The sequence below is a fragment of the Populus alba genome, chromosome 11, assembly GCF_005239225.2.
Source record: "Populus alba chromosome 11, ASM523922v2, whole genome shotgun sequence".
NCBI lineage: Eukaryota > Viridiplantae > Streptophyta > Magnoliopsida > Malpighiales > Salicaceae > Populus > Populus alba.
The window spans coordinates 13,424,187-13,447,354 of record NC_133294.1 but is presented as its reverse complement, the minus strand read 5'-3'; the positions used below and the strand labels follow the sequence as shown (position 1 = coordinate 13,447,354).

Genomic DNA, 23,168 nt, shown 5'->3' with positions numbered 1-23,168 from the left:
TTTCTAGTAGGAATAACATTTTTTTATTGTATAGATTTAGGTATAATTATGTTTTATTTGGTTTGTTTGGAGAAGTAAGATTTCACAGAATTAGAATTTATGTTTCCTAGAAAAGATAGAAAATATGGTTTTGTAATAAATCTTAAAAATTAATGGTACAAGAATTGTTCCTTCAAGTATGTTCTAATCCTAGTTTTTATTAAATATGAATTAGAAAAATAACATTATCAATGGGGTATTTTTATATTTTTAAATGCTTCTTCTCCACCTGAACTTGACTCGAAAGTCAAACAGAACATAAAAAACATAAAAATGGCGCAATCGACGCTCCTCCACATCAAACACCCATATCCCTTCCCTCCTCTCCACTTCTCCGAATCACAAATTCACCCCAAAAAACCATTAATTCTTACTTCCACCCCATCATTTCCAACACTCAAGTTCCACAAGAAAATGATCCCTCACAGACCACATGCAGTCTCAGTGCAAGGAGTTCTATCAGACGCTATGAACTTGATCCAATCAGCACATCCCACTTGGAAATCAGCCCTTTTCAGCAATCTGTTGATTTTTGTTGTTGGGTCTCCAATTTTGGTATCCGGGCTGTCAATTTCTGGGATTTTTGCTGCTTATTTGCTGGGCACTCTTACTTGGCGCGCTTTTGGACCTTCCGGGTTCCTCCTTGTTGCCTCTTACTTTGTTATTGTAAGTTACAAAGGAAAAAAAAAGAGAGATTGGATCTTTGCTTGCATGTATTTTGTTATTTTTGTTGGGTTTTGGTGATTTGTTTTATTGGGTTTTTGAATGGCTAAAATAATTGAATTCCTTTTTTTTAGTGATTCAGGCGATACATTTTATGCCCTTTTTGTCTTTTCTAGTTATATGTATAATATTTATGCATAATTAGGTTGCTTGAGCTTTTTTCTGATTCTATAGAATTTAGATTTTGTAAACTTAATTTTGAAATAATTAATTGGTCAGTCTGCCATAGATGTTGGGCCCTTTTCTGGGTTTAATCTGTAATGGTTTCACTTCTAAGTGGTTGAAAAATATAATGTGGGGTTTTTATTTATCTCTCTCTCTCACGTCTTATAGATTATTTTGTATTTCTTTCGTGCAGGATTTGAATTTTAAAAGTTAGAGCTTACTCTTAGCAACTGACTGGTTACATATTGCCAGTTTTAGAGGGTGATAAATTAGTCATTGTATTTTTTTTCCATTCAAATTCTTGTTTTTAACAGGATTCAGTTAATTTATGCTGTTAGGGAACTGCAGTTACAAAAGTGAAAATGGCTCAGAAGGAAGCTCAAGGGGTGGCTGAGAAGAGGAAGGGAAGAAGGGGACCAGGCAGTGTGATTGGTTCAAGTGCTGCTGGTTGTGTGTGTGCTTTTCTGTCAATATTTGGAATAGGGGGACGGGCATTTCTTGCGCTTTGGCAACTTGGCTTTGTAGCCAGTTTCTGTACTAAGTTGAGTGATACAGTCTCAAGTGAGATAGGGAAGGCATATGGCAAAACTACGTAAGTATTGCTTTTCTGTTTGGTGAGGATTCAGCTGTTCGTTCTGAATTTTTAGGCTTTGATTTGGTCACTCTTGATTAAGCTGGATTTGGAATTCAGTGGCTTTGAATGCCATTGACCTATTGCCACTTAATAGCATCAGTCATCAGCCAGTTTTATTTAGTTTTTCATTGTTTATAGGTGATAGTTTTTGCTGAAATAACTTAGAAGCATTACTTGTTACAATTTTAGAAGTTCGATCATCTAGTTGGATCTGGATTTGGAACACTGGTGGCAACTGTGCTAATGGGTATCCTTCTAAACCTTGAGACAAGGATTATTGTGCTTAAGAAGGTTACTGGGATAAGAAAACTAGGACTGATTTAAGAAACTTAGGTTTGATTAAGACCTGTGTATGTAAATGAATTCCTTGGAGTGTCCTTTACATTGATGTATTAAGAACTAACCTTTTCAAGGAGGAGTGTTCATGAACTGTATTTGATCACCATGTGAGAACCATGCAAGAAAAGCCTGATTATTTTGGAGATATGTTTTATCGACTAAACTTTCCAGTGATTAACTACCTTATTTTAATAATAATTCTGTTTGAGGTTTGCATTTCTTGTTTGTCGATGATTTTCAAAAGAATGAATGCGATATGTTCCCATTATGAGTTTACACTTTTTAACAAAGGAGTTTGAAAAGAAAATGTCTAAAATTTAGATAACAAAGCATGAGCGATAGAAGAAGCATAACTAATGATATTATGAAGTTGCTTTCTCAACGCTTTTGGAAGATTAATTCTTCTCTGGCAGGTTCTATATGGTATTTAGGTGATCATGACATCAAGCCTGTGTACTTTGCACATGTACCTAAATCTAACAAACTAATGGAATACTGGTGGCATTTGCAATTAGCATAATCAGATTGTGTATATAAGTTTCTTTCCATACACTTGAAAAGAAACATGTAGTTATTATGCTGTTCCAGTGACAATTGGTAGTATTGCATCTTCATCGATCATTTACCTGTAAAATGTGTTTAGTGCTTCTGATATATGAGTCACATCCAGTTTATTGCATTTTTATTATACAGTTTATTACTGATAAGTATAAAAAGGGAAAAATAAATAAAATCCTTCATATGAAGAGACATGTCTTGAAAACTCCCAGATACGTGTGCATGCACACAAGTTGAGCAATTCCTTGCTGTAGCTAGATTATAGTTTGTGATGGTTGCCTTTTTATGAGTTTTACTTGGTAATCTAGGTAATGCTAGTTGGAATTGTTTCTTGCGATTTGATCATTGCATTTTCAAGGGTTTCAGTTTTTAATGAAGCTTGTATCCATAGGAACAAATTTGATTTGATTACCATGCTTTGATGCTTAATCTTTTGTTTGGCTTTTGAACTATGAGAATTTTATAGTTCCACATTTATTTGGCTTGAGCAGGTACCTTGTTACCACATTTAAGGTAGTTCCAAGAGGAACAGAAGGGGCTGTCAGTGCTGAGGGAACACTAGCTGGATTGTTGGCCTCTATACTTCTTGCCTCCATTGGTTGTATCCTGGGTGAGGTATTGTTTATCATGTCCTCTTTAATTATGCATAACCTTCTCTCTCTCTGTATCATCCATTCTTATTTAGGTTGACTTGTATTCTTTTTAAGCATAAGAAAATAATTATGCAACCAAAGCATGTATAACTAAAATGGTCGTTAGCATTATGAGCATTTTTCCTGCCTTCTTTCTCTTTCTCACATTGCTTTGGTAAAAACATCACACCATTACATAACCTTATGCTATCATTATCATGGTTTCTCATTTTCAGATTGTGTTGTTATAGCAAAGGCAATGCTGATGGTTATTGTCAAATGTAAAATCTAAAAACACAGTTTTGGCTTGATCCATATATTTTTATATTCTCCATTTAATTTCTGCCCCCAATCCCACATGCTGCTTTGAGAAAAGTTTTGGTTTTCTTTTTACTATTATTTCTCATCAATAAGGTTATCTTTTTGTTGTAATTACCATTTTTATTTCTTAAGCTAGTATTCTGGATACTGTTGTGCTTAACTTTTATGAAACCTTGCCAAAAAAAGAAGAAGCTTTGCCGAAAGAGATTTGGAAGAAACCTAGTATTATGGAGTCACTCCTATTATCTCCAAAGAATGATTACCTTGTTTTTTGTAGTTCTTTTAGATGCATTTCTTCATTGTTCATTTTGTAAGTTTTGAAATGGGTTGTTATGATGCTTATGGTCCAACTTATCCCATAATAAACTTTCTTCCTATATTTGACATAAACAAATGCACTATTTAAAGAATAAACTAAGAAAAAGTATGCTGTAAGAATTAGGAAGTTGAATTTTAAGGAAGAGTGCATTTTCCAACATGAAAGTTGTTTAGGTTTGGTGCATCAGCAAAACCGTATGGTCCAGTGACTGGCTTCCAAATAGGGGTAGCCTCTTCATCTTCTAAACAGAGCATCCTCGCTCTGAATAGGATTCGTGGAGACTTTACTGGTTAGGTGTACCCATTTTGACTACATTTGTATGCTGTTTCTTCAGATTATGTTTTAATTTCATTCAGACCATGTAGCAATATTTTAGTGTATTGCTTTTTTTGACATATTCCAATCATTCCCCTTTTCTTTGTATGAATCAGATAAATGCACCTGAAGCAGTTATATGTGTGATAGCATCCCAGATTGCTAATGTTGGTGAGAGCATAATAGGTGCTGCTTTCCAGGAGAAAGAAGGATTTCAATGGGTAAGCAAGCAAAAAAAAAAAAAAAGAAGAAAACTTAATTTATCATATGGAACTCAATCTTTTGGTTTTTTTTTGGGAGGGGGTTGAGGGGTTTATACTTTACAGGACTACCTCCTGATAAACCACTCCCCATCCCAGGAACCTTAGAAGGCTCAAGCTCCGTACTCACTAGCATAACAAACTATGGAATGCAGCCAGCAGTCGTACATGTTATGTTTCTCTGCTATTGTCAATATGTTTTGAGTTCTGATCAGCCGTGTAGAAGAGGGGGTTGCACTTAATTGTCTTGACTGTTGGGGACCATTAACCAGCTTGAACCTTACTTAAATTAATTAATATGTTAGAATATGGTTAGCTTTGAATCCAAGTTTGGATCCATGTAGCTTACCTGATTAATTTGGGATTGAGGATTACCTTAGTTGAGCTAACCAGTATCTCATTAGTCTGGATATAGATGCTTTATGTGTGAAACCTATTCCAACCATAGAGAAATAGAAAAATCAGGCAAATGAGATTTACCTTCTCTGTGTATTATGACTTCATGGCTCCTAGCTTTTCTGGACCCTCCTCTATTAAATGGACATGTTTAAGAAAGAATATTCTACACTTCTGAGTTTCTACAGATTATTGTGATACTTCATCAGTATGAGTATGGAAATATCCTGCAATTCTATTGCTATCTCGTGTGATATTGCTGAGGTAGAGGATCTCATCAATCATTGATAGGCTGTTTGAGTCCATGTTTGCCATAAATCATTCCTCTTTCATGATATAATTTATGCTTCTGCTCTTTTTTGCAGCTCAATAATGATGCTGTCAATGTCATCAACATATCTGTGGGCAGTATTTTAGCTGTACTGATGCAGCAAGTCTTTCTCCGAAGCTAGGGTGCTTAAATCTATAAATTACTGGAAATTAAAATGTCTGAAAATTTTGGACTTTAGTTTCAACATCATTCCAGCCATGTATACATTCCATTGATGAACAAAGCATGACCAGGTGCAGTGCAGATAAGGTATTTTGCTCTGTTTCGCATCAACCTGCGAGATTGACTGTTTGTTATCTGCATCCATAGCTCTCGGCTATGCTAGCAACAGAGTGCCAAACAAGGAGGCGGTTGTAAGTAATTCTAGATCAGTTCGGGATAATATTCGTTATATAGTTGTTAGATACAAAATGTTACCAATTTTATCTGTATATTATTCTTATTAGCTGATGCATTAAGTCCTATGTTAAGACGCCAGACTAGTTACTGTACAATGTGATCTTTTAATCACCGGAACCTTCTTTTTGTGGCAGTTTTCTGATGGAAACGATAATGGCTGAAATAGGAAAACTAATTTAGAGGAACGTCGTACACAGTAAGCTTTTATTAAGCAGCTAAAAGACCATATTTAGCCCTGCACGCACATGATAAACACAACGGATTTCCTTTCTTGAAGGTTGAGAAAAAAGGGAAGATTTGTAATTTCCAATCTGTTTACATGTCACCTCTCGCCTTCTGGCTATTCCTGCTGGTGCCTCCCTTGGCATCCTTGAGAATGAGCTCCAATGGTTTCTCGTACGCTCCAACAGCAGACTCCAACATATCAATGGCTTTGCTCCTATCTTTTGCTGCCACAGACAAGACATCATCTATGTCTACTGTATCCTTTACTGATCTGGTAAACTCTTTCAACTTCCCATAAATACACACTCCCATCTTCCGTAGCAGAAACCAAATTCTTCCCCTCATTAATCATCACCACCACTGATATGATAGCTCCACCGTGTTTTTCACCGCATGTCACCGATTCAAGCATTTGGGTAATTTCTTTTCTGCTCCCAACCTTCAAAAATCCCTTATAAATCAAACCATCTGCCCCCGCAGCATAGAACTCTGTCTCTGTTGGGTCCAAAGAAATCCCAGAAATTGCACATGGGAATGTAATTTTGCAGAGGTTTGCTCCATCCAGAAGACTCCACAACTTGCATGTGCAATCTGTTGAGCAAGAAATTACGGTAGTGGCTGGACCCCCTACAACAGCCGTAGCTGGACCATCATTTGCGTAAAAAAAAATATTTAAAAATATTACCATAAGCACTTGATTTTGATGACGTAGCTAGGGGGTTGGACAACATTTTTACAAATCTTTTAATCTTGTAGTAGATAGCATGTTTTTTTTCTTTTATCGGAGTAAAGAAATAATTTTTATTTTATTATTAATGTGGATGTTCGGGTTAGTTTGTACGTACCTCGATTAATTCTACATGTTCTGAAGTTAATGACCATGTAAGTCTCTAGTGATCTTAAAATATATGAAACTTAAACTGATAAAATCTAGAGAATAAATTTAAAATCTAATTAATTAAGCTATATTCCTTAAATTTAAATAATTTAAATAGCCTTAATATTATTGTTTGTGTGAAATGTGATAAGAAAATGTTTCTGAACATAAAACCAAAAGATAATATGTTAGGAACTAGAATAATAGAAGAAGACGTTATAACGTTTCTTAATATGCAATAAAGTTATGTTAGACATTTACACATCCCAATTCCCCCACCTTGCATCAAAAATGTTTTTTTTTTTTTAATAATTATTGGTTAATTTATAAACGTCTCAACTAATCCTACAATAATATCTTTTAATAACTTGAAGGAACTCGAACCAGAGAACATTACGAGCTAATTCATAGGGTGGATTGACTGCCCATCATCTCTTTCTGGCGTGTTCTTTTGTCAAATATCATGTGGGTTCTGTATGTTGCTGCGTGAAACATTCTCGAACCACAATCATTTTCTTTTGTTTTCTCCTCTCACGTCGCCGAGATTGCGAGGGGTCCTGTCTACCCTACCAATATGTGACTTTAAATTAAAATCAATTGTCAGAAGTGTATCATAAATAACGGCTCTCTCTCTCGTGTCGCCATCGTTTGGTCATCTACTAGTGTATGACAACCTTTGGGCTTTGACACAAATTGCATTTTCAGTGGTCCTCAAGAAAATTGAACGCGTATTTGTTAGTAATGAGCGACAATGTGATGCCAATCAATACACAGTTCACGAAGCACCTTTTATTTATTTTATTTTTTTTAAGTTTCTTCTTTTAATATTAATTTGTTGTGTGTGAGTTATTTGTCTCGTGGCTTTAGGGTAATTTTTTATAATATTAAATTAATTAAAAATTATTTTTTATAAATTTTTATAATTTGTTTTTTTAATGAGTTATCATGAATTTATATTGGGGTATTAAATTTCACAAATTAATATGGATTAATTTAGGTTGATCTAATATATTGTTATGTGTAATAATTTTCTTGTAAATATCAATATTGGATTATTTTTAATTAAACTACATTTTAATCAATTATACAATTTATATTTAAACCTGTCAAGTTAACCAAAATAAATCTACAAAAGATTTTAAAAAATAAAATTGATGGGGCGTGCAATACACGCGCCACCAGGTGGGAGGAGCCTGCACCTTTTAGGAGGCATGTGAAGGCTTCTCTAGTTGTGAAACATCGTGTTTCATGATAGCGTTTGAAGAGGCGCATCAAGAGCTTTCTGGTGGCGGCGTGCGTGGTGGTGGATGATGGATAATGTGACTCTGGTTGACTTTTTTCTTCTCTACCCACTTTTCTCTCTCCTCTTTTTGGCAAAGTACACAAGCTTCCTTTCATTTGTTTTTTTTATATAATGTGATCCTCGTTATTTTTTTAATCTTTTATAGGTTTATTTTGTTTTCAATTCCATCCCTATCATTATATTTCACTTGGTTTTTATTTCAAATGTGATCCTCACCCTTTTGATTTCCTATTGATTTTGTTTTTTAAAATCTTTTGTATGGGTTTTTCCTCCTTTAATTTTGTTTTTATCATTTGATTTCATTTAGTTCTTATTTCAAATTTGGTCCTTATTTTTTTAATTTCTTATTTTTTTTCTAATCTTTTATAGGTTAGTTTTTTTTCTTCAATTTCATATCTCATCATTTAATTTAATTTAGTTTATGTTTCAAATTTGATCATCATTATTTTGCCATTTATTTTATTTTTATCATTTTTATAATTTAATTTTGTTTTTTATTTCATCTCTCAACATTAAAAATTGCAATTTAATCCAAACATAATGGATGCTACCTCGACCCAACCTGTCCCGCCCTACCCTGACCCAAACAAGTTGGTTTTTTTTTTTTTTAAGTTACCTTACCCGATAAGTAATGATTAGGGTATGAAAACATACCCAAAACCTGCCTGAACCTAACCCAAAATGTATATTTGTTGAATGTTTTTTTTAATACAATGTGATATATTTATTAATAAATAATAGTTAGATGATTGATTTCCATATGGATACTTAAAATCCAATTGATAGTTTATAAATATCTAAATTTCTTACTCAATGGGTAATGACTAAGGTATGGATATCAAAAAATCTGACACAGAAGTAATCATTTCCATCCATGCTCAACATTGGATTTTAATTTATTTTTGTGTCAAATTTTATCTGCTTTCGTTTTATTGCTCTTTTTTTTTTCTTTTTTGATTGCCTTTTTGTTTTTTCAAATACCATCCTTTGATGTTTTGTTATTGAGAATTTTACTTCGTTATTATTTTAGGGTTTACCTTCAATGACGTTAGTCCTAAGCTCATGACTAGGGTCATAGATTTCTAATATTAACATGAAATTTGTTTCTTTTTTCCAATATCATCTTTAAATATTTTAATTATCAGGAATTGATTCTCATGTTTTTTTTTGTCGCTTTCCTTTTTATGAGGTTATCCCAATTCTATACCCGTGATCGTGGGTTCAACAAGTTAACTCGGCTTGACTCTGATTTTTTTTTCAATTGTGTTTTTATTATATATTTTTTTTCAATTTCGCTCTTCAATATTGAATTGTTTGATAATTGAGATTTCAATTTACTTTCGATGGGGTTACCTTGATATCATGATCAAGTCGTAGATTTTGCATATTAAATTGGATGGATCCAAGTCAGTTTTTTTGACTTTTTTCTTTTCATTTTTTTTTCATATTATCAAAATTATATGGGCGTATTAATTCAGATCAAGTCAATGACTTAAGTCTTAGTTTTTTCATGTGAAATTTTTTTCTTTGTTTTTTTTTTCATATTATCCAAGTCTTAGTCTTTATTAATAGTTTGCATATATACATATATAACTATGGTCTTGGGAGCACTTTTATATGGGTCGTCCACGTGTGAGGGGCATCTAGATGGTGGATGTGAAAACCACAAATACCACTAGATGTTTGTTTATAGTAATTCTTAATGAAATTTCCATTAACACATAAAATATACTACTTACAAAACCGCAATAAATCCATGGCTTGCAACGTTAAATGGTATGGTTCTAAGAGTTTCATGAAAATCCAATCTACATTCAGTCATTCTACAACCGCGATAAGTTAGATACACAACAATATGATTAGGTGTGAGTTCCGATACATATTTTTTAATATTATATTTTACACCCAATTATTTATAATTAGGTACATAGGTTCAATGCTTTAATATATTATATGGACATTGTACTCAGACAATGCAATATAGGCAACTTATTAAGTTTTCATCAAGTGCAACAACATATGAAGATTAGTGGTTTTAATATAATGTTTTTTGATAGTTAAGTTATATTACCCCGATAGTGTTACACAACAATTTGCATTGCATCAACATATACTACTTGATGTTGATAATAGTGATGAGCTCCATGTTACTAGTCATTTAAGGCAATAATGAGAATTATTTATCAATAACTTATGTAGATTTTTATCAACTAGTATGATGCAAGGAGGCAAAAATCCATGAGCATTACCCCACCATTACAATTGATGACTATAGGAACTAGTACATTTATATAAAGCATCGCTTTATTTCACCGACAAGATATCAAATTCTGAATCTTGAGAGGTGTAGTTTAACTGATCAGGCCTTAAGTTTACTCCTCAGAGATTATCAGTTCGAGTCCCACAAACTTCAAGGTCACTGGAGGTTTACATAGTCATTAACTTTAAGACCTTTGAGATTAGTCAAGATATGTACAAATTAACCCGGACATCAACATTAATCTTAAAAATATATATCAAATTCTGTAGCGTCTATGTAGTATGATTCTCAGACATCAAGGAATAATAGTTTGTTATACATTAGTTTCTTTTCTCAGCATATAATAAATGTATTATATCTTATCTTCACCAAATGATTCTCAACTTGCCATTATAAAGGTGGCTTTATTTTTAAAATTATGTTTGGAAATGTGGTTTTTGAATTTTTTTTTGTTAAAAATAATTTTTTTTATGTTTTTAAATTATTTTAGTATGCTGATATTAAAAATAAAAAAATATATTTTTAATATTTTTTTAAATAAAAAATACTTTAAAACACTGCTATTACTCTAATAATCCTAAATGAACCTTAGTTGAGGATGAGCTACTTGTGGGAGGCAAGGACAAAAGTAAATCACAAGACATGATTCGCAGGATGTAGCACTTCAAAAAGCACCAGGAGGTTAAAATGATAATATTATTATATGTAAATGGATATATTTAAACATGGTTAGATGTGATTATTATATGAAAATGGATATAATACCTCTCTCATTCACTTAAATTTATCACATCGTCATGGAATTTAATTTTGAATGCACTACAAGCCTTATATTCTAAAATATAATAAATTAAATTGTGATTATTTTAAGTGTAAAGCAACTTATAAAGAGATGTTTTACACAATTTTTGTTTCTATTTTTAGATATTTGTTTAAAATATTTTTAGTTTAAAAAAATATTAAATTAATATGTCTTATTGCTTTGATAGTTTTGATATACCGTATTAAAAATAAAAATAAATCTAAAAAATATTTAATTTTAATAAATTTTTTAATATAAAACTATTTTAAAGAATAACCTAAATTATAATTCCACACAGTAGCGCAGCTCAATTACCTATGCTATCTGTACAATTTTTCTGAACACACTAATTTGTCAAATATTTTCTTGACAATTTTCCCATTTTTTTTTTAAATTCTAAATTTCTAATACCCAAAAACTCCTCCAAAAATACGAAGGAAAGATATTAAATTTCCCCAACATATCTATCGCTTTCTGACTTTAAAAAGCTCAAAACCCAAGCGCCACCTGTTCCTCTTTCTTCTCTGTCTTCTTACTATTTCTCTCCGCAGAACTCAACGGCGCTAATTGGTGTCATAAAGTATTCACTCTATAAGTACACGCGTCCACACTCTTTTCTCTTTGCTAAGAATCCCAGAAAAGAAAATTCCTACTCTCGTCTTCTCTCGCAGTTTCCCATGTTCCAAACAGCACCGCCTTGAATAATACACTTCGTTTTATATTCACACTGTTCACTGATCACAACCCAAGATGGCCCTTAATTCAACTGACCCGAAAGAAGTGATTGTGAGCATGGACGGCTTCGATGACAGTGGTGTTAGAGTGATGTTGAATAACAGAGGAGGAGGAGGACGAGGAGGAGGGGGGATTTGGAGGGAATCAAGCTATGATTTCTTGAATGATGAAAATAAAAAAGATAAGCGACGTGTTATTAATGGAGACGACGACGACGACAACAACAACAGTGATGGAAATGGAAGTCACGAATTTGATTTTAAAGGTCATCAGAACATTAACAGTAACAATGGTGTTACTGTTAGTGCTAGTTGTAGCGGTTCGTCAAAGGAGGAAGAAGATCCACCCTCGAAGCTGATTGGTCAGTTCTTGCACAAACAGAAAGCATCGGGTGAGTTTTGTTTAGATATGGACTCTGAGATGATGACTCATCTCCAGGACGACGCTGTTGTTTTTCATAAGAGTTTACCTCCGGTTTCTGAATCTCCTACTGCTATTATGAATCGGGTCTCTTTCGACCCGAACCCACCAGGGTCAAGTGAATCAGTGAGGAGGAGAAGGGATTTTAAAGATTCTTCTCCAGCTAAAGAAAGTAACGGTGGTAGTGATGATGGTGAGATTTTGAAGTGTAGTTCTAGAAACCACAGGTCTTTTTCGAGCAATCCCTCGTTTAAGAGGAAGTCTACTTTGTTGAAGGACAGGCCAAAGTCTAGATTGATGGACCCGCCACCGCAGCCGCCGGAGAAGTCGGGAAGAGTGGCTGTTGGGAGGTCGGGGCAGTTAAAGTCTGGATTTTTAGGGAAAGGGAGTGTTTTTGATGAAGAGGAAGATGACCCTTTATTGGAAGAGGATTTGCCCGAAGAGTATAAAAACGATAGGCTTGATATTTGGATTTTACTTGAATGGGTGAGTTTGATTATTATTATTGCTGCTTTAGTATGTAGTCTTGCAATTCCATATTTGAGAGAGAAGGATTTTTGGAGACTTAGGTTGTGGAAATGGGAAGTTTTTGTTTTAGTTTTGATTTGTGGGAGGTTGGTTTCAGGTTGGGTTATTAGGATCATCGTGTTTTTCATTGAGAGAAACTTTCTCTTGCGGAAACGGGTTTTGTATTTTGTTTATGGAGTTAGGAAAGCTGTGCAAAATTGTTTGTGGTTAGGGCTTGTTTTGATTGCCTGGCACTGCCTGTTTGACAAGAAAGTTGAGAGGGAAACTCGGAGTGACAAACTTAGATATGTGACTAAGGTTCTGGTCTGTTTAGTTGTGGGTACCTTGTTGTGGTTGGTGAAGACCTTAGTGGTTAAAGTTCTTGCATCTTCATTTCATGTGAGCACTTACTTTGATCGGATCCAGGAGTCGTTGTTTAATCAATATGTGATTGAAACCCTATCTGGTCCCCCATTGGTTGAAATGAGAAGGAATGAGGAAGAGGAAGAGAGACTTCAGGCAGAAGTACAAAAGTTGCAGAATGCAGGTGCCACCGTGCCCCCTGGCCTTAAGGCAACAGCGAGCCTTTCACCACCACAGAGTGCAAAGGTTATCGGAAGCGGAAGGCTCCAGAAAAGCCCTCGAATAGGTACCCCCAAGCTCTCTCGTTCTCTTTCTAACAAAGATGACGAGGGAGATGAGGGTATAACGATCGACCACTTGCACAAATTGAATCCTAAGAATGTTTCTGCTTGGAATATGAAGAGGCTGATGAATATAATTCGACATGGAGCTCTGTCCACACTGGATGAGAAGATACAAAATTCTAATGACGGTGATGAAGAGTCTGCTACAAAGATTAGAAGTGAAATTGAAGCGAAGGCTGCAGCAAGGAAAATATTCCAGAATGTGGCTAGGCCAGGGTGTCGGTAAGTTCTTGTTTCCACTCACTTTTTATGTTTTGAATCCTGTGTTAAGTTGTATTTAGGTTCTAATTTTCTCGATTTAATCTACTATCGGCCTATTCTAGTATCTGACTTGCTCCGTGACTCTTCTTGTTGGATAATGTGGGCATTGATTATATCAAATTTAACTGATTTCCAAATTTGGTCATGCTCTGTTTCATGATGCCAGAAAATGTCTTCTTGGACAAGGATCATTGAAGATATTCTTTCTGAGTCTGTAACTTGATCTGGTTTATCACAGTCATCTTGTGATGATCCTCTGTCATTGTTTTATCATGCAGGTATATCTACTTGGATGACATCACGCGTTTCATGCAAGATGATGAGGCTACAAAGACCATGAGCCTCTTTGAGGGAGCATCTGAAAGCAAAAAAATCAGCAAAAAATGTTTGAAAAACTGGGTGGTAAGAACCAATTAACATTACACCTTTTACCTTTTTTTTTCCCTCTCATTTCTCCTTTTTGGCATATTTTTCATTTTTAGTTCTAGAATTTTGTTATGCTTGCTGAGTTGTGTAGGAGGTGCAAATGAACTCATACCCAATGATAAAACCCTCCTGCACAAGTTTGGGCACTCATTTACAGGATTGGACTGGAAATCTTTTAGCAATTTATAGGTCTATAACAATTTCAAAATTTGAACATTAAAGTCTAAGCTATAAAATATGAAATCTCCATGATTTTTTTTGGATGCTTGCCTTTGACAAATGTTAAAATTTAACAGTTCTATGTACTTCTCTTGTAAAAACCTACCTCAAACATTGATTTTGAAGAGGGGTTGCTTTATCATCTCCAGTATAGACATAACCGTTTGCTTTTCAACGGGATGATCTCCTCTCTTCAATGAGGATTTCTTTTCACCGATTATGAAAAAAAGGAAACCTGCTTTGCAGATTCATATTTGATGGCATATCTGCAAAGTTTTTCTGCTTCCATATTTTTTTAGACATGCGATTGTGATTTTCTATTCTATGATAATATGAAAAGGCACTTACTTGATTGTCTCAGGTTAATGCTTTCAGAGAACGGAGAGCACTCGCTTTGACACTGAATGACACAAAAACAGCTGTTAACAAACTGCATCGTATGGTGAACATTATGGTTGGGATTGTAATAGCAGTTATTTGGCTTCTTATACTAGGAATTGCTACTAGCAAGTTTCTCCTCTTTCTAAGTTCACAACTTCTCCTTGTGGCGTTCATATTTGGAAACACCTGCAAAACTGTGTTTGAGTCTATTATTTTCTTGTTTGTAATCCATCCATTTGATGTGGGCGATCGCTGTGAAGTTGATGGAGTTCAGGTATGCAAGCTAATGCATATGAACTGTATCACAGTTTCATAGATTTAACATGATAGAAGTTTTGGCTTCTATTTTTTATGGGTCTAATTTGTTTTTCTACAAATTTCAGATGGTGGTTGAAGAGATGAACATTTTAACTACTGTCTTTTTAAGATTTGACAACCAGAAGATAATAATTACAAACAGTGTTCTTGCTACCAAAGCCATTGGTAACTACTACCGCAGCCCAGATATGGGGGATGCAGTTGAGTTCCTCATCCACCTAGCTACTCCAGCTGAAAAGATTGTCATCGTGAAACAAAGAATAAACAGGTAACCACAGAAAGATTGGATACCCTTCTTTTCCCATCTCAAATTCTCTTTACTGAAGTCATAATGGTACTTTATCATTGATCTTACAACATTTTGCTCTGTTTAAGAGTGTCCATTTTGTTCTCTTGAAGCTGAAATCACGTTCATAAAGTTACATTCCAAATAAATCTCACTATACAGGATGAAAACGTTGGCCCTAGAACTTGATCTAGATGTTATTGCTTTTATATGGAAAACAGCAGATACTGTGAAAATACATGCACGATTGTGCGTGTTCATATTACGAGCATCTTTTTTTTTTCAGTGCTCATTTCTTGTAAGATTCTTTTTCCAACTAGTGGTTGTTCTTTCATTAGTTTATTACAGGCATGCATCAAGTTAGATATTTTTACAAGTTTGATATTTTTTGTGTAATCGATCATCTATGCTAAGAATTACTCTGCATCCGCCACTGCAGCTATATTGAGAACAAAAAGGACCACTGGTATCCTTCCCCCATGATTATATTCAAGGATGCAGAAGACTTGACCAGGGTACGGATAGCAGTGTGGTTGACTCACAGGATGAACCACCAAGACATGGGAGAGAGGTTTGTAAGAAGATCTCTCTTGCTGGATGAGATGATGAGAATTTTCAGGGAGCTCGACATGCAATTTCGCCTGCTTCCTCTTGACATCAATGTTCGTGCCTTGCCACCTGTCATCTCTGACCGCCTCCCTGCCAATTGGACCAGCTGATGGATGAAACAAAGAAAGCAGATATCGTACGTTAACTGGCCACTCCTGCCCACTTATATCTCCTTTTGAAGACAGTCCCCATTAAAATGAAATTGTCGGCTCTAGTATTTATCCTGGAGGATGAGAAGACTATATAGTACATGAACTGTTTAGAACTGTGTGCCAATTCTTATTGTTATATAATCAGCTACTGTAGCGTCGTTGAATTTCTTGTATAGTTGCATTATGATTCTCATGGCAGCCGCATTTGCTGGCAAATTTGTTTGACTTCTCGTTAAAAGAGAATATGGTGATTTTGCTGCCCGCTACATGAAATCGTATATAAGTTGATCGATCATCTGTAGCCACTTAGCACCATGTTTGAGGTATCATATCTTAGATATTTTATTTAACAGTTTAAACAAATTTTTAAGTTTGAGATAATTTTTTTTTGTTATAGTATTAGAGTTTTAGTAACAATTATTAGTTTAAATTTTACTATTTGATAAAAATTAAATATAATATAATATATTTTTTTAAAATTTTAAACTTAAAAGATTTTCACTTAAAAAAATATATATTAGAAAATAATATAAATAATATTTTAAAATTTCAGTTTAAAAATTACATTATTTTATATTTATTTTTTATTAAATAAATAAAAATTATAAAATTTAAATTCATGATTATTTAATTATTAAAACTCTAATACCATCTAAAATAATCATTCAAATCTAAAAATTTAAATTATTAAATAAAATTAATTTTACATCTCATTCCTGTTTGAGAATTCTTACATTAAGAAGCATCAACGTGCAGGGGCCCGCATGCTGCAACACAAAGGACTTCACTGGGCGAACTCCTAGAGATGAAGAATATAACACCGCAAAGCCGAACTGATCAAGTCATCAAGCAAAACGGGAAAGGCGAGGCTATGCCCCTCTGGTGTGATGATACCCAGCAACATCAAGTAGATAATAAAAGAGAGTTGAAAAGAAAAGCAACATTACTTGGCTTGAAGCGGCAGACAAACAGCTTTCAAACTTTTAATTAGGTTATGTACATGGAAACAGACATCAGGTATCATCATTAAAGATGTCTGATTTCCATGAAAAGTAAAGGTCAAATAACCTTCTCAAGTTCTACAAAAGATTTAATAATAACCACTCAGCACGCTCCTATCTTCGGATTCAGAATTTTTTTGTGAAACATGGATTTCCATCACGTTATTGAGGTATTTCTTGGAATACCTTACTGACTCTTACAGATATCAATGTCTCAGGTGAATGAATTATTGACTCAAGCACTAATGCCTTCTATCTTACAAGCTCCAAAGTAGCAGCAGTGGAATGGAGGAGCTCTGATGACAGGAGAAAGCTACACAAATGAAGATTTCATTAAAAACATGCCAACAGACCCTCGGGCATCCCAGTTGATGATGAAGCTGGCAAAGAGTAGTCTAGAGTTTCCGCTGCCGTTTGGAAACAGTGCCACGCGGTTCACTGTAATGGCAGTTCTGCACAACTGAGCAACATATATCAGGCACAAAAATTGCTGTCTCAGAATGATTATGAAAACTTTTTGGCCAGTATAACCCTGAGGCTGTAGGTGGGGAAGGGATTTGGGGAACTGCCCTGGAGCTATCTGGCACCTGACCCAAGCATTCTTCATCATCAACCTCTTCTTCAGTAGACCTTAAAATGGCAGAGCCGTCAGAATCTCCACGTTTGCCACTATCAGCCTGACTAGTAAGAAAGAAGCCAAAATTACAAATTGTATAGAACATTAAGGAGGCCAGTCACAAACCTTTTCTAACAGCAAATTCATTAGGAAGTAATTCTGGAAAACAGCAGTGTAATAAGTTAAGAAAAATCCACTGTGCGCACACTTTTCTGTGACAAACGCAATGAATCCAAAGTTTTGAAAATACCACAACTGACATAAAGCCAATGTGAATCAGATACAGAATCCAATTTTAACATTGGATGGGAAAAATGTTACACATAAATAAACAAACAATACATGTTTACTAACACATTTCACAGGTGTTCAGTTGCTCTTAAGAGTCGACAAAAGTCAATATGTAACACACATCAAGGAAACAAGGGACCATCTAGCTAATTTGATAATTGTTAAGCGGTGTCCAGATTACACAATCATAATCAAGAAAATGCACGTCTGTGGAAGAGAGAGAGGGCGGAGGGGGTGTTTGAGGATTTAGTCATTTCTGTTTTTCCATCATGTCAGATCCTTTTTCTCAATCATTATTCTATAATCTCTCTGAATCAGTGGATAAGAAATTGGCATGTAATCAGCAGAACTTAGCATTTCTCTCACACACGTAGCATGAATAATACTGAAAGATCCCTGCCTTATTATTTGGAAAGTGCTTGAGCTCAAACTCTTGGAAATTTTGAATGCAAGTGCAGGTAAGGAGAACAAAAAGGGAAAAAAAGCTTGGAGCCTCAAAAGTAATTTACTTCCTTCAGATGGCCCTGCTTATAAAAACAACAATACAGCCAAAATCAATGTTATTACAAGGGCAGGGAATTTTTGGTAAAAGGCGAGCCTTAGATCCCTGATTCCTGGTAAACAAAGTTTGGTAAGAACCTCTGGAAGAATGGCCCTTGTTGTTGCAATTATACTAAAACGAGCTACAGTTATTAATTACATGAAAATATGTAGTCTAATTGGAAGAACCTTCAGATGTACATTCCTACCATCAAAACATGAATTAGATCAAACTCAACTGCACCAATAATGGATCCAGTCTAGTTAACTTAAGATCTTACTCTCAAACTGTACATCTACGTTAGATTAAACTACAAGCATACCTTAGATGATCCATTATGCATATAGCCATAATTCTCATTAAATTAAGCCAGTTCAAGAAACTCATCTAGCCATAATAGGTATATTATAGGTAATCTAATTCATGTTCTCCTAGTTGGGATGTATTGTAAATCTCAACCAGCTGAACATGAATTAGATCATGATCAGCCTGTGTTTGCCTTGTGAATCTTTATGCGTACCTTAGAAGATCCATTATCAATATAGCCATAATTTTGATTAAACTCAGGCAGCTCAAGAAATTCATCTATTTGCCACTGTGAAATGCTGGAAGTTGCTGAACCTCCAGAATAGGGCAGCTTAGCAGGCCCAAAGTCTCCAACTCCACAGACATTCACAGGTGAAACTTGATTGCAAGGATTGGCCAAAGGCAATAAGGTGCCTCTTCTAGAAACAGGGCGTGATTTTGTTTCCGAGGTTTTCTTTTCCCCTGAAGGTGACTTTCCTGAGGAAGAGGATGCACCAGGATCAGTAGGTTCTAGACCTACCTTTACTCCAGTGAGCAGAAATCTCTGATGAACAGACACATGGGTATTTGCTGTGTGTATGGCAACATCACATTTCCTGCAGAGCAATGCTCTATCTTCTAGACAAAAGAAAAAACCAGCAGTCTCCTGTAATAAGCAACGGATTCACCAGTTAGTAAACAACAAGAAAAGGAAAAAAGTATAAATTCATACCCAACAAACTCACCTCATGTAGGGCCAGTGGTTGAGGGTGTATTGAATTATTTGGGGTGCCAAGTTAAAAATACCATGAGGCTTTAGGAATACCATCTAATATTTTGAAAATGTTTTTTTGGGGGATGAGGGCTCAACCATTTCCCCGAGTAGAGCAATAACTCACATTTTTAGAACCATTGAAAAGAACATGGTGCTATAAGAAACTGGAAAGCTAGAACCTACAAAACATATTTTGAAAATGTTTTTTCGGGGGATGAGGGCTCAACCATTTCCCCGAGTTGAGCAATAACTCCGCACATTTTCAGAACCATTGAAAAGAACATGGTGCTATAAGAAACTGGAAAGCTAGAACCTACAAAGCATGGATTCTGTTTAATACAAGTATATGTCACTATTGCGAAATAAAAAAATCTAGTAATGAAAATGACAAAGAAATTTAGAATTATGCATTTAACTATTTTTATGTTACTAACCTTTTCACCATTCAAGAATAGATGAGTTACACGTCAAAACTGAAAGTAAAATCGGAAAACTGCCACCAAAGAGCAAAATGTACATTTCGAAGAAGGAACTTGATAGTTTTGAGGAATTAGATATCTGAAAAGGAAAGCACGTGTTTCGAACAACCTGAGCCATAGAAAAGAATGAATTTGCTCTTTGATGGCAAGCGAATCAGACAAGCAAATCAACAGGTCATCTTTTTGGCTCTTAAGTAACAATACATACTAGGCAGTTGACTACTTTACTATGAACCTTATACACTCTTCTACGTGGGAAAATGCTAAGCAGGCTGGCTGCATGAGGCATAACTAGCAGATGTTAGCAACTTGTTGCCAAACCAAAAGAACGCTCTCTTCTTCCCCTTTCTTCTTGATTGTCTTGGTTTACCTTTATCGCTCAAAATATTTGTCAAATCCGGTCTTCCTTAACATTAATGTACTTCAAATGTGGCCTTGAAAAACCGGAAGTTATCACTCTTATTCACATCTAACTATCATACTCTGCTTCATCCAGATAGAGACTATATTAAATTCCCTAGGACACAAAAAGATACACCGAATGCTTTGGCAATGGCTTGTGTAAGAATACAAAAAACCAACCTAGTTTCTTCAATTTAACAGCAGAGGTTCAGAGCTGGGAGTTGTTTATTTATTCACTCGTTTGGAAGGGGAATGCTTTGCTTACATAATTCCAAGGAAAGAGAAGCTAATCCCATTACCCTCAACTTATAGGTTGGATACTAAACAATAACCTTATGACCCCAAGTCATTAAAAAGATATCAGAGACCGTGATATCACACTAAACCCAGAATCATGTTGAGTCCGCAATTAATTAAAATTATAAAAAGAAGATGTAGGCATACATTCATACTAATTACTAATAACTAATTCAGTAAGAACAAGTTTAAATCTTTTCCCTCCCTATTGACAAACTACAAAACAAAATCTAAAACCATTCTCCAGAAGCCAATAACCACAACTAGTACATGATACATCAAATCCAAAATCTTATTAATAATAGAAACTCAATAACATCATCAAGTTAAAAATAAATTAAACATGTGGAAAACTAAAATAATTACCTGACAAATATCACATTTAGGCATCTGAGGAGAAGAAGCAGAAAGTGGAACCCTCTGATGCTTACTAGCAAGCTTGTTAGCTGCATGAACCTTCTCGTCACATGTCCAACACAACGCCGCCTCGTCCGCACAACATAGCACGTTCGCCTCCGCTGCCTCACAGACGTTGCACTGTATCTTCATCTTCCCCAGCTATCTCTCTCTCTTTCCAATCTTCTTTGGATTTCTCTGTTTAACTATCCCCACAAAAAAAAAAAAAAAAACCCACACGCAACTACAATAGTTTCTCTTCTTCTACAACCTTAAACTTATCTCTCTCTCTGAAAATCCTATCTTCTTCTCTCTTCTTTCTGAAAAAATAGAAAAAAGAACCCTCTCTTTTGCCTTTTCAAACCTCGAATCTGACCTTTCTGCCTTAAAGTGAAACCCAGTTCGTGTCTCCCCCTCTCTCTCTCTGCAAGGAGAACCTCAATCCAATATCTCTCTCCCAAGAGCAGGAAATTTCTTTTCAAAAAGATAGAATATGAAGATATTTTAGTAGAGAGGCTTGAGAGTGAAGAAATAAAGGGAGCCAAGAGAGATCTTTTCGGAGAAAAGAAGAGGATGAAATGGAGCCACAAGAGCTGACTTGTACAGTTAGGAGGTGGGACACGTAAAGAAGGAATCAGGTGAGCGAGGCAGTGACTCCCTCAAAGTTTGAACCTTTGGGATGGGGGATATTTTTAGCGGCGCATATCAATTTTTATTTTTTGTTGTACACGTGGCAGGTTTTCGATTGTGTCCAAGTAAATGGAGACCAGGCTCGCTGTCTTGAGCTGTATTGTAATAAAAGAGAGAGTGCGGGAAGCCACAGGATAAAATTGAGAAAACCGATGTCTAGAGAGTGTTTGCACGCGCCAATCTACTCTTTGTACTTGCCTGAATATTTTACTGTTTTTTTATGTTTCACGTGGCCTTGTGTGATAATTCACTCTAAGGTTTTATTGTATCCAAACTATAATCAGATAGGTTGTACGATATTCGTCACAGACAGACTGGATTTTTTTTTTCTACATGAAAAATGATCAATTACATGATAGAAAAATAAATGATCAAAAGGAATCGATTATAAAAAGAAAAAGTGACAACGATAATAAAAAGGAAAACAATACTTGTAAAAATTTATCCTTCAATCAAATCTATTATAACAAAAAAAAATTAAGATGAAAAAAAACAAAAACAACATTATTATTATTATTATTGCTTTTTAAGATAGTCGAATCATTTAATTGTGCTACAAAAATAAAAGAAAACAACCATATTATGACGAATCTCTTAACCTGAGTTAATCTTTTAATATTATAATCCATAAATTTTTAGACATGAATTCAATTAAAAAGCTTAATTCTCAATAAATTTAATATTGAATGATAAAATCAAAAAAAAATAGCAATCAAAATAATAAAAAATATAATAGAAAAAAAATAAAGAATGATGAGCTCTGTAAAAAAAAATTATTTTTTTAAAATAATTTCAAATAAAACAAATAGCAATCAAAAGAATGATGATCAAATTTGACCTATAAAAAATTAGAGGAAAAACAAATTGAAATGATAAAATTGAAAATTCTTTTGATTTTATAAATTATTTCAAATAAAAAATGCTAATAAAAAGAATAAAAATCAAATTTAAAGAAAAAATAAATTGAAATGCTGCTTTAAAAATTTAAAGGACCAACGTAAAATTTGAAAAGGAGAGAGAAAAAAACGAATACTAATGTCAAACCAAAGGTGATCAAGTTACACACATTGTTTAGGAATGGAAGGGTCACTAAGACAATTAGAAAATTGACATGAAAGTTATTGTTTGACCACCAAACACCACAACATATATTACTAGAAGATCATGGGATCTTCCCACATGCCTCCCCTTTTTTTCTAAAAAAAATAATATTCTATATTTAATAAAAATACCTAATTGTCCTCAATCAAATTAATTATAATGAAAAAACCAGAATAAAAATATAAAAATACCCTTAGATATAGTTTTGAAACTCGGTCTGCCCCGGGACTGGAATTGGACCGAGTTGAAGAAAAAACAGGGGAAAAAAAAATCAGGTGTGACCCGGTTGTTTCGGTCAAAAAACCAGTTGCAACTTGTTAAATTTTTTTATTTTTACTAAAACGACATCGTTTTGATTTTTTTTAAAAAAAAAGA

The 23,168-nt window shown here is 34.5% G+C and overlaps 3 protein-coding genes across 5 annotated transcripts; 2 read left to right on the top strand and 1 right to left on the bottom strand.

Annotated features, from left to right (window-relative positions):
- The first annotated feature begins 253 nt into the window (after window positions 1–253).
- LOC118038379 (protein VTE6, chloroplastic) lies at window positions 254–5,557 on the top strand. 3 transcript variants are annotated; one of them, XR_012171143.1, is made up of 5 exons: window positions 255–705; window positions 1,266–1,519; window positions 2,950–3,068; window positions 4,162–4,266; window positions 5,067–5,557. XR_012171143.1 is itself a non-coding variant. In XM_035044709.2 (5 exons), the coding sequence occupies exons 1-5, from the start codon at window positions 313–315 to the stop codon at window positions 5,151–5,153; spliced, it is 963 nt and encodes a 320-aa protein (XP_034900600.1). In that variant the 5' UTR covers window positions 256–312; the 3' UTR covers window positions 5,154–5,557. The 3 variants fall into 3 exon arrangements, 2 of the variants coding, with proteins under 2 accessions (XP_034900601.1, XP_034900600.1); XM_035044709.2 differs by having other exon boundaries at window positions 256–705; window positions 2,950–3,073; XM_035044710.2 differs by lacking the exon at window positions 4,162–4,266 and having other exon boundaries at window positions 254–705; window positions 2,950–3,073.
- A 5,862-nt stretch (window positions 5,558–11,419) lies between these two features.
- LOC118038377 (mechanosensitive ion channel protein 6) lies at window positions 11,420–16,162 on the top strand. Its single transcript, XM_035044706.2, has 5 exons — window positions 11,420–13,489; window positions 13,807–13,930; window positions 14,535–14,828; window positions 14,938–15,140; window positions 15,598–16,162. Exons 1-5 carry the CDS (start codon window positions 11,649–11,651, stop codon window positions 15,875–15,877), a joined length of 2,742 nt encoding a protein of 913 aa, XP_034900597.1. The 5' UTR covers window positions 11,420–11,648; the 3' UTR covers window positions 15,878–16,162.
- Window positions 16,163–16,844: 682 nt separating this feature from the next.
- LOC118038378 (B-box zinc finger protein 22) lies at window positions 16,845–21,612 on the bottom strand. The gene is made up of 3 exons (XM_035044707.2): window positions 20,973–21,612; window positions 18,889–19,320; window positions 16,845–17,597 (listed from the first exon to the last, which is right to left on the bottom strand). The coding sequence occupies exons 1-3, from the start codon at window positions 21,153–21,155 to the stop codon at window positions 17,316–17,318; spliced, it is 897 nt and encodes a 298-aa protein (XP_034900598.1). The 5' UTR covers window positions 21,156–21,612; the 3' UTR covers window positions 16,845–17,315.
- Between the last annotated feature and the right edge of the window lie 1,556 nt (window positions 21,613–23,168).

What these genes read in the sequence shown, in the direction of transcription:
- LOC118038378 (XM_035044707.2), bottom strand. Translation starts at nt 21,155, where the DNA reads ATGAAGATACAGTGCAACGTCTGTGAGGCAGCGGAGGCGAACGTGCTA. An exon ending in CTAAATGTGATATTTGTCAG is followed by an intron (nt 19,321 to 20,972) that starts GTAATTATTTTA and finishes TGCTTATTACAG; the next exon opens with GAGACTGCTGGTTTTTTCTT. An exon ending in TTGATAATGGATCTTCTAAG is followed by an intron (nt 17,598 to 18,888) that starts GTACGCATAAAG and finishes CTTACTAGTCAG; the next exon opens with GCTGATAGTGGCAAACGTGG.
- LOC118038379 (XM_035044709.2), top strand. Translation starts at nt 313, where the DNA reads ATGGCGCAATCGACGCTCCTCCACATCAAACACCCATATCCCTTCCCT. An exon ending in TTGCCTCTTACTTTGTTATT is followed by an intron (nt 706 to 1,265) that starts GTAAGTTACAAA and finishes TTATGCTGTTAG; the next exon opens with GGAACTGCAGTTACAAAAGT. An exon ending in AAGGCATATGGCAAAACTAC is followed by an intron (nt 1,520 to 2,949) that starts GTAAGTATTGCT and finishes TGGCTTGAGCAG; the next exon opens with GTACCTTGTTACCACATTTA.
- LOC118038377 (XM_035044706.2), top strand. Translation starts at nt 11,649, where the DNA reads ATGGCCCTTAATTCAACTGACCCGAAAGAAGTGATTGTGAGCATGGAC. An exon ending in AATGTTTGAAAAACTGGGTG is followed by an intron (nt 13,931 to 14,534) that starts GTAAGAACCAAT and finishes TGATTGTCTCAG; the next exon opens with GTTAATGCTTTCAGAGAACG. An exon ending in GTGAAACAAAGAATAAACAG is followed by an intron (nt 15,141 to 15,597) that starts GTAACCACAGAA and finishes CCGCCACTGCAG; the next exon opens with CTATATTGAGAACAAAAAGG.